The 14,639-nt window shown below is 43.6% G+C and overlaps 1 protein-coding gene across 1 annotated transcript in view; it reads left to right on the forward strand.

Annotated features, from left to right (window-relative positions):
* LOC140729332 (uncharacterized) overlaps positions 1 to 14,639 on the forward strand; it is a 59,841-nt gene that overhangs the window by 32,914 nt on the left and 12,288 nt on the right. The window contains exons 4-6 of the mRNA XM_073048975.1: positions 3,902 to 3,945; positions 9,146 to 9,200; positions 12,682 to 12,780. Of these exons, the coding sequence (XP_072905076.1) occupies positions 3,902 to 3,945; positions 9,146 to 9,200; positions 12,682 to 12,780 (198 nt within the window). The remainder of the gene's footprint in view (positions 1 to 3,901; positions 3,946 to 9,145; positions 9,201 to 12,681; positions 12,781 to 14,639) is intronic.

Genomic DNA, 14,639 nt, shown 5'->3' on the forward strand with positions numbered 1-14,639 from the left:
TGATCTGGTAACAGAGGATGATCGATCCAGTTTAGGATCCAACCAACAGTTGAAGTCACCACCCAGTATAAGAGAGTATGAGTTTAAGTCTGGTAGTGAGGAAAAAAACCGTTCAAAAAAGTTAACATCATCAAAGTTGGGAGCATACAGGTTTACTAGTGCAACTTTAGTGTTATATAGTTTACCAGAAACAATAATAAAATGGCCATTTGTATCAGATATTTTATTATGGAGTTCAAAAGGAATATTTGAGTTAATAAGAATGGAGACTCCCCTAGCTTTAGCGGCAAAGGATGAATGAAAATGCTGACCCGCCCACTTTGACAGAAGCCGGGAGTTATCAAAACAACGAATATGAGTTTCTTGAAGGAAAGCAATGTCAGCTTTGAGTTGTTTGATATGTGAGAATACCTTCCTCCTTTTAACAGGGTGATTCAATCCCTTTACATTCCAGCTCACGAATTTAAGTGCACTAGCCATTATCAATTACTAATGCATAAAAGGCAGCAGGCATATAAAAAGTCAAGCAGTACACTAGCAGTCTGGGAGCAGAGATGTAAACATAGATTCGTAAAATCAAAACATATACATGTCCTGAGCAATAAAGAGAAACAATAAATACAGTGAGTGATGTTGGAACTGGAAAACCCACCCCACCCACACAACCCAAAACTAGACGGCTACCAAAACAAGTAGCTAGCTCTACCAAAAAAATTAACCCAAATACAACTTCCAGATCTGTGTCATTGACAACAGTTCCATATAAATACTATAGCAAATAGTAACTAGTTTACGCACTAGAAAACATAACTACAGATTAGAACACCTTCTGCAGAAATATAAAACTTAATACAGAGAAAATCGGAAGAAAACCAAAACTAACCTACCCGCGAAAAATTATAGAAGAATAAAGAAAGAGAAAGGGGGAAAAAAAGGTAAAAAAAAAAGTAGAGGAAGGGGAAAATTATAAATTCAAGACGAGTATTTATCAACCATTTACAGAGAGGAGAGAAAAAAATTCAGAGATTAGAAAAAAGGGGTGAAGAAAGGAAAAAAAAGATAAAATAAATAAATATTTAAAAAAGGAAAAATAAATCAGCAATTAAACTGTGAACCAACAAACAGGGAGGCCTTCACTAAAGACTTCAAACCTCCAAAACAAGTTAGAGTCAGTTGTAAAACTCTGTAGATAAGGTTATACAAGAGTAAAAATAGATTACACACACACCAAATCCCGGGAGAGATTGTCAACAGCCCTTAGAATTTCAATGAATAATGTCTGAGTGATTCAAGTGAAGTCTGAGTCCAGAAAAAGTAATTTTACTACGAGGAGTACTTATCCACCATTTTAGGAGGTCTGATCAGATTCCGAAGATGACTGGATAGCCGGAAGACTTGCCACAAATGCTTCAGCTTCCTTCACCAACCTGAGCCACTTGTATTTTCCAGTATTAAGCTTGATTCGTAGATCAGCAGGATTGCGAAGAGAGGGTTTAAAACCACGATCAAACAGCACTTTCATTACGCCTTTAAACTCAGCGCACATCTTTAAGGTCTGGGGTGCAAAATCTTCCACAAAGCGAATGGTTGTATCCTGGAAAGGAAGAGACCCCCTGCGACGTGCCTCCACAATCAGATTGTGTTTTACCTGGTATTGATGGAAGCACAAGATTACTGGTTGCGGACGGGAGCCCAGAATTCCAGGGGGAACGTAAACTCTGTGTGCCCGTTCGAGTTCGGGCGGCTTCGGAAGCAAATCTTCCCCGAATATCCCACAGAGAAACTGGGCGAAAAACTTCACAGTTGATCCCTGTTCGGTCGCCTCTGGCAATCCAAGAATTCTAAGATTGCAGCGTCTGCTGCGATTTTCGAGATCCACCATTTTGGAAAGGAGTTTGTTAGATTTTTCCTCTAAGCTGGAACAGAGAGTCTCCAAGTATCGAACACGACTTTCTAAATCTTCAGAAGTCGAATCGATGCGAGATAAGTGTTCAGCATGCTTGTCCACTTTATCGTTGATCCGATCCAGTTTGTCTTCCAACTGTTTGAAAGCGGTTTTAAATTCCTTTAAAATTTCGTCTCGGAGCTTTCCAAGCGCAACCAAGGTCTCGTCCGAGGGCGCCATAGCTTCCTTTCTCCCGGATTTAGAACTCTTGCTAGACATTGTAAGTTAGATATGTTCACAGGCAAGTAAGAGATACCGAAAAAATTCCTAAGGTTTAAAAAATGGAGACATTTAGTGCAAAGATAGCGACATTAACGGAACAAAAGTTCGGAGCAGCTAAACAATCGCCATCTTACCGGAAGTCCCCTGATTTTTTTTCTGAAGTGTTTTCCTGCAAAATAAGTTGCAAGTCATTAAAGTTACCGCCTCCAGATTAGACCATAAGATATAGGAGCAGAATTAGGCCTTTTAGCCCATTGAGTCTGCTCTGCAGTGACACCTCAGAGTACAAATGTCTGTTGTTGCAACTGTCATTGTCATTATGTGCCATGTTGTACATATGACGTGGGTGTTTGTGATCTTTCCATGACCATGAGTGCTCTTGGCAAGCTTTTCTACAAAAGTAGTTGCCATTGCCGCCTCTGGGCAGTGTCTTTACAAGATGGGTAACTCTAGCCATTATCTCTGAAGAACACTCCTGACACGCCTGGTGTCAGTGGCTGCTTAAGCAGAACTTGTGATATGCACTGGTTGCTCTTACAGCCATCCACCAGCTCTTCCCATGGCTTCACGTAACCCTGATCGGGGGACTTGCCCAAGGGCGACCTTCAGGCTAGTGGAAGGAAAGAACTCTTCACACTTCCTTTGGTAGAGACTATCTCCACCCCGCCACCCTGTGGCAACTGACATAATGAGTTTTACATCAATATTACCACAATTTCAGAAGTAGTTTTTTTTCTGTTAAGGATAGTCTAGCTGGCTACATAATGGAAAGTATAGTTAGGCATGGCTAAATACCACACCCAATCCCAGTAGCAATCCAGGTTTGTGGTGTAGGCTGGATGTGCCTACAGAGGAAGATGTGTTTTCTTCATTTATTCACTGGTAATGCTGTTGTATTACTGTCTATTGCTGATTGTTCCTGGATGGTAGATGAAATACATTAAGGAACCAACCAGGTTGGTGCCCTGGAGTTGTTCAAAGTCCATCTGAGAATGGAAATTTTCCTTCTGTGGTGCTTTTTCACACCAATCATGTAGCTTCAGGTCCAAGTTTATTGTCATTCAACCATTACATGTATACAGTCAAACGAAACAATGTTCCTCCAGACCAAAGTGCACAACACAGTACATATAACTCACACATAGCATGGTGCATGTTGTAAGTTGTACACAGCACATAAAGTAATATTGCTACAAATAAACTGCATTTATTACAAATTTTAAAAAGTAAACAGTATAATTCGACTGGTGCTTCATACATGAGGAGGAGTGGGAGGTTGCAGGGAGTTCAGTTGTCTCACTGCCTGGGGGATGAAGCTCATCCTATCGGTCTTTGTCCTAGTGCTATGGTACCTTCTGCCTGATGGTGGGGGGGGGGGGGGGGGGGGAAGCTAAGAGATTGTTAGACAGATGGGAGGGATGATTGACAATGCTAAGGGCCCTGTGTGGGCAGTGCTCCTGATAAATACCTTGCATGGGTGGCAGAGAGACCCTATAAGCAAGAATCTTATTTTAATACCACATTTGATTTAATACCTGGAATTAAAATGTCCCTGGTTCAAGCCACTCAAGTCTGGTTCAGTGATTCAGATCTCTCATCACTCCAGTAGTTTGACCACCATGCTATTATGCCCATTAACTGTGTTTCACCCATTTATTGGGGATACTTGACACTCTACCAGCGGCTACCGCACACAGACACAAAGGAAGTTGCTTGTTTTATTTTGTGTTTCAGGAGGAGAGCATGGATGTGATGAATCGAGAGACTGCACATGAGAGGTGAGATTAGCCGCTGTCAACTCCGTCCGGCTCATTTATTCATGGAGGTGGCAATTTTGCCTGTGCCCAAACCATCCTTCCTGGCTGCACACACAAAATGCCGAAGGAACTCAGCACATCAGGCGGCATCTATGGAGGGATTAAACAATCAACTTTTGGGGCAGAGAAGTGGAAAGGAATGGGGCAGAATAATGTGGTGGGGGATTGGAGGAATACAAGCTGGCGGGGGAGGAATGAAGTGAACAGTTGGGTAGGTGGTAGAGGGAGAAATCTAATAAAAGAGGTCAGTGCCATGGAAAAAAGGGAAGGAGGAAGAGAACCAGAAGCAGTTGATAGCAGGAGAAGAGAGAGAGTGAGCAGTAACCAGAATTGGGAGGAAGGAGGCTGGAGAATTCGATGTTCTTGGAATCAGGTTGGAGGCCACCCAGATGGAACTCCTGACCACACTGAGTGGCAAGTTGATATGATGCATTGCATCCTTGCTTGTGCTGGTTCTTTGAATGATCTCCTTACGTGTCCTGCTCTCTACCATAGACCTGCACTTCCCTCCCTGTCAGATGTTCATTCACCTCCCCTATGAAAGTACCTTCCGTCGTCCTTTCAGGCTTCCCATGCCAGATCACAGCAATCTGATTGCACTTCAAAAAATAAAACAGCTGAAATGTTGTCACAGGACTGCAGATGCTGGAATTTGAAGCATACCACAAACTGCTGGAGGAATTCAGTGGGTCAGGCAGCATCTGTAGTGAGAAATTTCCTCCATCTTAAGGAAAGGAGGCTTCCCTGATTCCCACCACCACCACTGTGGTTGATGGAACGCTCACTCATATCTCCTTGGTTTCCACACACCTCCCCCAGCAAGCGAAACAGATAGGGTTCCCTTGGTCCAACAGACCATTCTTTGATGTGTACAACGTGATGCCATCGCCAGCCACATCCTGTCTTCCCCACCCTTTCTGTTCAGCAAGGTCCAGTCTTTCTGAATCCCTGGTTTGCTCATCTCTTGCCACCCAACTGCACCCCCCCCCCCCCCCCCGATATTTTTCTTTGCAGGCTTATGGAGCTAGGCTTTTCTTCCAGGTGTGGTGGAGATTCAAATGCACCTCATCCAACCTTGCCTGTTGTATTTGGTGCTCTCGATGTGGCCCTCCTGCGAGACCAAGCAGAGACTAGGTGACTTTTTTTTCACGTATCTGCACTCCATCCTCCAGGGCCTTGTGGAGCGCCCAGTTCCAAGCCATTTCAATTCCACTCCAGATTCCCACACCAACCTGTTGGTCCTCAGCCTAGTTTCTCTACTTAATTTCTTAAGATGTCCCAAGAATTTCACAGCCAATTTGTTGCTGTTGGAATTTGGGGAAACAGGAAGCACAAAGTGAGATCTCATCTCAATAGTAGTGTTGAAAAACTATTTATTAATGTTGATTAAGCAATAAATGTCAGGAGAGAACCCAACAACTCACTAAAGTAATGATGGCAGGGCTCAGTTGCAGCTACCTAAGAGAGTAGGGAGAAGCTCTGTTTGATGTGCAGACTGAAAGATGGTACCACTGATGTTGCATTCCTTCTGCACCACTTCAACATCACTGGGGCATTCAAGATTCAAATTTGTTTATCACGCATACATGGAAACATACAGTGAAATTCATTATTTGCGTCAACAACCATTCCACGCCATTGCAGGTCACAAGTGTCATCGCACATTGTATGCCCACAATGCTCTACAGAACAACGCAGAACAGAACAGCAACAGCAAAACAAGCTTTGTCCCTCCATCAGTTCTGTCCCTCCTGACTTGTCATCACTTCCTGAGTTGTGCACTGGAGGGGGGAGGGTGTCAGCTTAGGTTATTGTGTTCAAGGCCCAGTGGAGATCGATGGGCCAAATTACCTAATTCTGCTCCTATGTCTTATGGACAACTAATCTTTCTGAAACAAAAAACAAAATCTAGCCTGTTGTGCTGCTATCATCTGAAATTTCAAGAGATACAATGCAGATTTTAAAGTTGAGTGATATTTCTTGTTGTGGGAGGGGTCTAGAACCAGAGGGAATAGCCTCGGAATACAAGGACATACCTTTAGAACAGAGATGGGGAGGAATTTCTTTAGCCAAAGGTTGATGAACTTGTGGAATTAATTGCAACATACAGCTATGGAGGCCAAGTCATTGGGTATATTTAAAGTGGTGTTGATAGGTTCTTGATTAGTAAAGGTGTTAAAGGTTACAGGGTGAAGGCAGGTGAATGAGTTTGAGAGAAATAATTCTTCAACCATAATGGAATGATAGATCATATGTGATGGGCAGAATGGCCTAATTCTGCTCCTATTTCTTATGGTCTTATTATGTGTATGGCTGCTTTGTACATGAGTCCAAACCAGTGCCTTCATATCTGTTATGCCTCTTGTGCTCCCACACTACAGCACTTTAAAAGGCAGCTTCCACTCAGGCAGATGTATAGTCCTTCTGTTAGCCTGAAATTGGAAGGCTTCCAGCTGATAGATACGAGTCGAAATCCACGATTGTGGGAGAACTGCTATTTAGGTATCATAGTAACAAGTGAAACTGAGCAACGTAGCAATATGCCAAGTTAAGTGGGAGATGATTGGGAGGAAACCCTGCGTTTGGATGTAATTGTTTATTATTTTTCTGTCAGTGAAAGTGAAATCTATGTCTGTCGACATTGCATATCTACTTCGTATGGGCGTGGATTTGAAAAATAATATGTCCCTTACTAAATCTCATTAACTTCCTGCTGAGCATGCACTTTCCACTCAGCCCCAGTTAGAAAGTGTTTGTAAAGAAGAAGAAAAATACAGATGGTGGAATTAAAGAAAATGTTAGAGGTATTCAGCAGTTCAAGCAGCATCTGTGAAAAAGAGAATTAACTTCATCAGAACTAGGAAAATTTATAATACGAATGTTTTAAATGATGGGGCAGAGATTAAACATGTTCAAAGTACATTTAATATCAGTGTATGTATCCGGTACACAACCTGAAATTTGTCCTCTTCACAGACATTCATGAAAATGAAACCCCATAAACCGATAGAAACATCGAAGTCTCCCCCCATTTTGCACAACATCAACCACCCACCCCCACCTGCACCAGCAAACACATTGACCCCCCCCCCCCCGCCCATGTAAGCAACAGCAGAAGCACCAAGAGTCCGTTAATCCAGAGTCCATCAAACTGCAATCCACAAACCAGCACTTCAGTATCTGACAGGCTCTCTCTTCCAGCAAGGGAGGGAAGAGGTCGCTCCTGCAACAACAAGCACGGAGACCAGCAACTCACTGCTCTGATGTTACAATCTCCGGCATCACTTCTTCAAGCCCACTCCCCTTCCCCATCTTGAGGACCGAAGGGCTCGCACCCTTCATCGAGAGAGAGAGAGAGAGGGGGGGGGATCACTTGAGTACAGAGGCCTCCCTCCAACGGCAGCTGACAATTAGCAAACACACTGCCTGCTCTCTCGATGTTCCAGTCTCCCACAACGCTTCAGTCAATGAAATCACTGAGGAACTGGGTCGCTCATGTGCCTGCGACCTGACTTCTGGCCTCCTGGCCCTGAGGGTGTGAACCTCCAGGACGTTCCTGGAGATGGCGAAGTAGGTTTGGAAACCCACCACTTCCAAAGAATCGTAGCTTGAACTGCAGATGACAGATTGACAAATCACCTTGAAAAGATAAGAAACACAGAAGAGAAGAGAAATAAACTGTTTTGTGGACAAACTGGAAGTCCCTGGGTTTGCAAAATCCACAGGCATCATCTTTTTCCAGCCTTCACTTTCTCCTTTCCCTGTTTTCTGTATGTTCCCCAGTTATGATGCAGGGTCGTCAACATGAAATATTGTTTCCCTCTCCACAGATGCTGCTTGACTAGCTGAGTATTTACAGTATTTTCTGTTGTATCTGGAAATTAGTTGTGGACAGTGTCAGTTCAACACCTGTGTTATAGGAGACCCTTCTCTAACACAACATGTCCCCTTCATTATCTTCATTATGCTCATCATTCTACTTACAAAAGGTCACAACAAGCTAGAGACCACCATGCTGTGTCCACAGCAAAAGACAGAATCTCCTGGTGGCCACTCATTTCCATAAGACATAGGAGAAGAGCTATACTGTTTCCTATTCTGGCATGTCTGTCCGTGGCCTTCTCTACTGAGGCCATATTAAGACTGGAGAAGCAACACCTCATATTCCTTCTCGGTAGCCTCCAACCTCGTGGTATGACATCAATTTATGTAACTTCAGCTAATTTCTCTCCCTCCCCTCCCCAACCCCACTCCCTTTTTTCCATTTCTCATTCTGTTTACCCCTTCTCACCTGCTCATCACTTCCCTCTGGCTCCCTTCCTCCTTCTCTATCTTCCATGGTCCACTGTCTTCTTTTAGATTCCACATCCAGCCCTTTACCTCTCTGCTTCTCATATCACCCTCACCTGGTCTCGCCTATCACCTTCCAGCTTGTACTCCTTCCCCACCCCATCACTTTCTCATTTTGGCTTCTGTCCCCTGTCCTTCCAGTCCTAATAAAGAGTCTCAACCCAAGCAGTAGACTCTTTATTCCCCTCCATGGATGCTGCCTGCCCTGCTAAGTTCTTCCAGCATTTTATGTGTTGCCCGAGACCATGTTGTTGATGTTTCTGAACTGCAGTGGAATCCTCATGTTGATGCACTGCTGCATTAAATCTGTTGGCAACAACTGGGTTTAGGATGGTGGTGAATATTGGTAGCTTGGATTGAAGAGTTTAATGTTGTGGTGTTTGCCAAGCTTGGCAGTTAGCTTGCAGACACTTCATCACCAGTCAGGTGGCATCCTCAGTGCACAGTTGTTGGGTGTTTCTCTCTGGGAGTGTTTGCATTTATATCTACAACCCCCCACTCCACCCATTTGGTTGTCTTGGTCCTGATTGGCTACCCCTTCTGTTCACCTTTGAATTCTGTTGGCTCGCATTTCTCCGTAAACAGACATATCCAAATAAACGCTGTTGGTGACCCCCTAGGAGCCAAAGAAATAAGAGCCGATATAACTCAAACAATCAGGCAGCATCTGTGGAGAAAAATAAACAGTCATCATTTTGGGCTAAGACCCTTGTGCTTATTGCAGGTAGTTGGGTGAGGAGGGGGAACCCCTTGTAGATGGTATGTTTTATTCTGATGACTAATCTGTATTCTCTACTTTTCCTTTCTGAAGAGGGATACACGCAGCCATGCAGATGAGCTGCTCATGGGAGGATGGTTTTACACTGGTGAGTACTTAACCACTAACTGATAGAAAGGCTATGTAAATTTTTGAAGTAATTTTGTGACTTGACGCATAAACATTAGGTGAAAACTAAGAAAGTCAGACCTCATCTTTAATTTTGGACACTTCTTTTGCTTGAAAGATTGGGAAGGCCAAGTGCTGTCCAAAGGGGAGAACACTAGCATTGCCTAACACTTTGTGCCTGACTGGCGAGTAATGTAAAATAAAGCTGGATTCTTTACTTGTTCTATGAATTAGCAGGCATTCATGAGTTGTGATGAATAAAGCTGTATAAAGTTGACAAATTTTTTGACTACAAACAAGAGAACATTTGCAGATGCTGGAAATCCAAGCAACACACACACCAAATGCTGGAGGAACTCAGCAGGCCAGGCAGCGTCTATGGGTAAAAAAGTACCATTGACATTTCGGGCCAAGTCCCTTCGGCAGGACATGCCAAAGGTTTTCAGCCCAAAACGTCAGTTGTAAATTTTTTGATGTTTTATGTGTTTTCCCCTTTTATTTCATTTAATGGGATGTAGGCATTTGCTGCCCATCACTAATTTCCCTTGACAAGATGATGAGGTGCTGGAACCATTACAGTCCTTTTAGGAAATGTGATTTCATACTGCAGAATTTACACAGAGGAACTCTTAATGTTGTAGTTGTACAAGACATGCACGAGGCCGCACTTGGAGTATTGTATCAAGTATTGGGCACTCTGCTTTTGGAAAGATGCCATTCAGTTGGAGGAGTACATAAAAACAAATTCCAAGGTTGTTCCCAGTACTCAAGTGATTGGATTATAAGGGAGAGGTTGGGCATTGGGACTTTATTTAATGGAGTGTATCAGAATGAGGGGAGATTTTATAAAGTTGTATGAAATTACTAGGGGGTAGATACCTTCTAATAACCTTCCAGATTTTGGGAATCAAAAACTAGATCATAAGATCGTTGTCAGGATAAGATTTACTGAAGCTTGGCTGTGTTGGTTGTTAATGCAAACGCTATATTTCACTGCATGTTTTGATGTACACGTGATAAATCTGAATCTGAGGGGCAACCTTTTCACAAAGAGGGTGGTGCATATATGGGGCAAGCTGCCAGAGTGAGTGTTTGAGGCAGGTGCATTAACAACATTAACTTTCCACTTCCTGGAACTTTTGATAGTTGTTCCCCCTTTATTTCTCATTACCCCCCCCCCCCACCTCATTTGGGAGACAGTATAAAAACATGGGAGTTGGAGTAGGCTTTCTGCCCCTTTTGAGACCACTCCACCATTAGATGATCTTCGGGTACATGGATAGGAAAGGTTTAGAGCAGGGGTTCCCAACCTGGGATCTATGCATAAAAAAGGTTGGAACCTCTGGGGCAAGCACAGGCAAATGGAACTAGTTTAGATGGGCAACTTGATCAGCATAGACCATTTGGCCAAATGGTCTGTTCTCTAACTCCCTGGACAGTGAAGAAACTGCAGTATATAGATGGGAGCCTATAGCAGGTAATCTTTTCGTACATCTGGTGCCCAACCTTCTAGATAGGAATCTGTAGCAGGTAACCTTTCCATTGCCCGACCTTCTAGATGCTGGTTAGAGGTGAGCAAGTTTATTTCCTTTTGTGGCGTGTATACTGTAGCCATGATACATCAGTCAGTTACAGTAGCAGTGAATAGTGGGAGTTGAGTGGAGCTCAGTGAGGCAGAAATTCTTTTTCCTAGTATTGTGCCAGTGTTCTTGAGAACTGTTGGAATTACAGTCATTTAGGATAGTCCCAACTTGTGCCTCATAATAGAGGTCTTCCTGTTGGCTTCACGTTTCCTTGGGGACAATCCTATCGGGACTGAAGAGAGGCTATTTGTATTCTTGAGACTTCCTTGCTGTTCAGTGACTCCTTAGTTCTTGCTCCTGCCCTACTCAGTAAAAGTTTGGGTCTCAATTTGGAAGCAGGCAGTTGATTGACCCCAAATGCCAAAATTACTCTCTTGTGCAAGTGAGTTTCAGGTTCTACTTCCTGGATCTCTTGATGGTTGTTACCCCTTTATTTGTCATCACCCCCACCTTGCCTCAGGAGATAATTTCAAAAATCATGGTAGCTGGAGTAGACTTTCTGGCCCTTGGAGACCTCTCTGCCATTAGCATCACAGCTGATCTCCAGTCTCGGCATCATCACCTCGATGTTCCTCTAATGCCCAGATAGCTCAACTTTAAATGAACACAACAACTGAGCTTCCACAGCTGTCCGGGAAAGAACACTCTAAAATTTACCAGCCAGTGAGTCAAGAAAAGACTCATTGGGCTGAATGGCCTAATTCTGTTCCAGTGTCTTAGGGAAATATACCTCCTCAATCCCAAACAACCTAATCATTACACTGATGTGACCTATGGTCAAAGATTCCTCAACCTGTGCAAACATTTCCCCAAATCCCAGCCTTACAGGTATAAAGAATTGTGTGCCTTTGCAAGTTCAGGTTCATGTCACGCACAGTGCATATCCAGCACATACAGTCACAAAATAATATTAGTGCAAGTCTGAGTAGCACAAAGGTTGATGGGGCATGGGATATTGTCAGGCTTCTGCAATGACAAACATGCAGCAGTTCCTCATTGGGTGGGATAGGTTTCTATATGTTGTTGAGAGCTGCTCCAATTCCTGGATCCTTTTCAACAGTAACAGTACAGGAGCACGATGGTTGTAGAAGGCAACACAGTGCAATGTCGTCTCTATAATTTTAACGTTTTGTTAACCCAGTAGGGTTTGTAATGTAGCGGGTGTCTCGAAGATCACTGGGAGACTGGGTGGCTGTCAGCATGCTGTTTGGGTCTGCTCAGCTGTCCTGAATTCTCAATAGTTGTCTATATTCAAACCACGCCACCCAGCAGTTCCCCGATTTAATCTGAGCCCAATCACGGGACAATTTACAGTGACCAAATAACCTACTAGTTGGTACGTCTGGGCTGTGGGAGGAAACCAGAGCAGTCACAAGGAGAACATACAGGCAGCGGCAGGAATAGAACCTGGGTTGCTGGTACTGTAAAGTGTTGTGCTGCCCAATTTCCTGCATGCATTGTTTGAGGTAGTGACAGCAGCTAAGCGTGTCAAATGAATGGGGCGGCATGGTAGTGTAGTGGTTAGCACAACGCTTCACTGTGCCAGCCACCCAGGCGCAATTCCTGCTGCTGTTTGTTTGTCCTCCTTTTGACCGCTTGGGTTTCCTCCGGGTTCTCTAGTTGCCTTTTACAGTCCAAAAACGTGCTTGTTGATGGGTTAATTGGTCATTGTAAATTGTCCTGTGGTTAGGTTAGGGTTAGATTGGCAGGATTGTTGGGAGGCAGGGCTCGAAGGGCCAGAGTGGCCTATTCCAGCTGTATCTTGATAAATAAAATTTTTAAATTGCATAATAAGACTGATTTTGTTGTTAGTGTCAAGTGGGTTTATGCAAATAGATGTTCAAACTGCTTATCTGGAACTATTCTCTGTTTCTGCAGTGTGACCAGATGGTGACTGCTGAGCATGAAGACCGGGTCCTGACCCTGCAGAGGGACGATATTTTCCCGCTTGCCCCTTCTCCGACACGGGTCGGCAAGGTATGGAAAGATGCCTTTGTTCTTGGTGTGAAGTTTGTGCCCATTAAGCACTTTAAGCAGAAGACTCTGAGAGGATTGTGATGGTCTTGGGCTTACGTTTTGGGGGTGCTTCCTTCATCTGTAATGCTACCTGGTGAATGTATCTGAAGCAGCTGTATTATATGTCATGATCTCTGCACTGAGCCAGAAACTCCTGGATTACAGTCCCATTCGGCAGAATTTCATAAATCAGTGCATTGAGTACAGGAGTTGGGATTTAATGTTGAAGACGTTGGTGAGGCCAGCTGTAGAGTACTGTATGCAGTTCTGCTCACCTGCCTACTGGAAAGATGTCAATAAGATGGAAAGAGTTCAGTGAAAATTTACAAGGATGTTGCCAGGATTTGAGGTCCTGATTTCCACCCCCCCCCCCCCCCCCGCCCCTGAGCATAGGAGATTGAGGGAGATTTGATAAAGATAGACAAAATTATGAAGGGTATAAATGATGTAACTAAACCCAGGCTTTTTCTACTCGGATTTGGTGAGACTAGAACTAGAGGTCATAATTTTAGGGTGAGAGCTGAAATATTAAAGGGGAACTTCTTCACTCAGAGAGTGGTATGAGCTGCCAGAGGAAGTGGTGGATGCGAGTTTAATAGCAGCATTTAAGGAACGTTTGAAGTTCATGGAGGAGAGTGGTAGAGGGGGCAATATTAAAGGTGCGGGTCAATGGCACTAGACAGTTTAATAGTTTGGCATGAACTAGATGGGCTGAAGGGCTTGTTTCTGTAAGGTAGTGCTCTAAGACTCTATAACTCAGACTGATGTGGCAGTACTGAGGGACAGCAATGCTCCAATAATTTTCAGCTGAGCTGTGAAGCAGAAATCCTGTCTCACATTACAGTGCTATTGATCATCGATTGGGGTTCACATCCCATCACTTTCTGGAAGAAGTTTGTATGTTCTTCGTGACCGCATGGGTTTCATCCGGATATTCCAGTTTCCTCCCACATCCCAAGGGTGTATGGGTTAGGGTTAATGAATTATGGGCATGCTATATTGGTGCCGGAAGCGTGGCAACATTTGCATCTGACCCCAGCATAATCCTTTGACTGTGTTGGCGGTTGATGCAAAACAATACATTTCACTATATGGTTTTGTTTTGTTGTATCTGGAAAATAAAGCTAATCTTTAACCTTTAACGCCTTTATTAATCAAAAACCTATCAACCTTTGCTTTAAATATGCCCAATGACAGCTTCCACAGCCATCTCCCACCCTCTGCCCCACCCAACCTCTCTGTCCCCACAAAATATTGACTTTACAATACTGGTCATAATTATCTACCTTTGCAGAGCATAGCAAGGCAATGTTGGAAACAGTTTAATGTTTCATCTAACAGAGGTGCCCTCTGACTATAGAACATATCTTAGTGCTGACACTAGGATTGTGTAGTCTGCTGCTTGCCTTGAGACTCGGAAATCAGAAGCAGTGTTACCCTGTGAGCCTCTGCTGACCCTCAATTGTCCTTGCTTCAGATGCAGTCATTCTTTTTCCCCAAGTATACATGGTGTATTTTAGTTTATGTACCTATCACATCATAGATCTGGGAATGAATGATCATTTCATCTGATTGTATGCTAGAATTAAGATGGCCTAAACCTCAGTTAGTTCAAATCCTCTACTTTGGAATGTTATAATTCTCTGGTTGATGTGTGTTATATAATTCACAGAACTTTGCAAAAGTCTTAAGCACATGTATGTAGCTAGAGTGCCTAATACTTTTGCACAGTACTATATCTGTCAATGAGGAGCAGACAGCGAGTTTGTAAATCTAGCAGGAGCTAAGGATGTTAGGAATAGCAAGGGTGGAGCGCCACG

This window comes from Hemitrygon akajei, chromosome 6 (assembly GCF_048418815.1).
Source record: "Hemitrygon akajei chromosome 6, sHemAka1.3, whole genome shotgun sequence".
NCBI lineage: Eukaryota > Metazoa > Chordata > Chondrichthyes > Myliobatiformes > Dasyatidae > Hemitrygon > Hemitrygon akajei.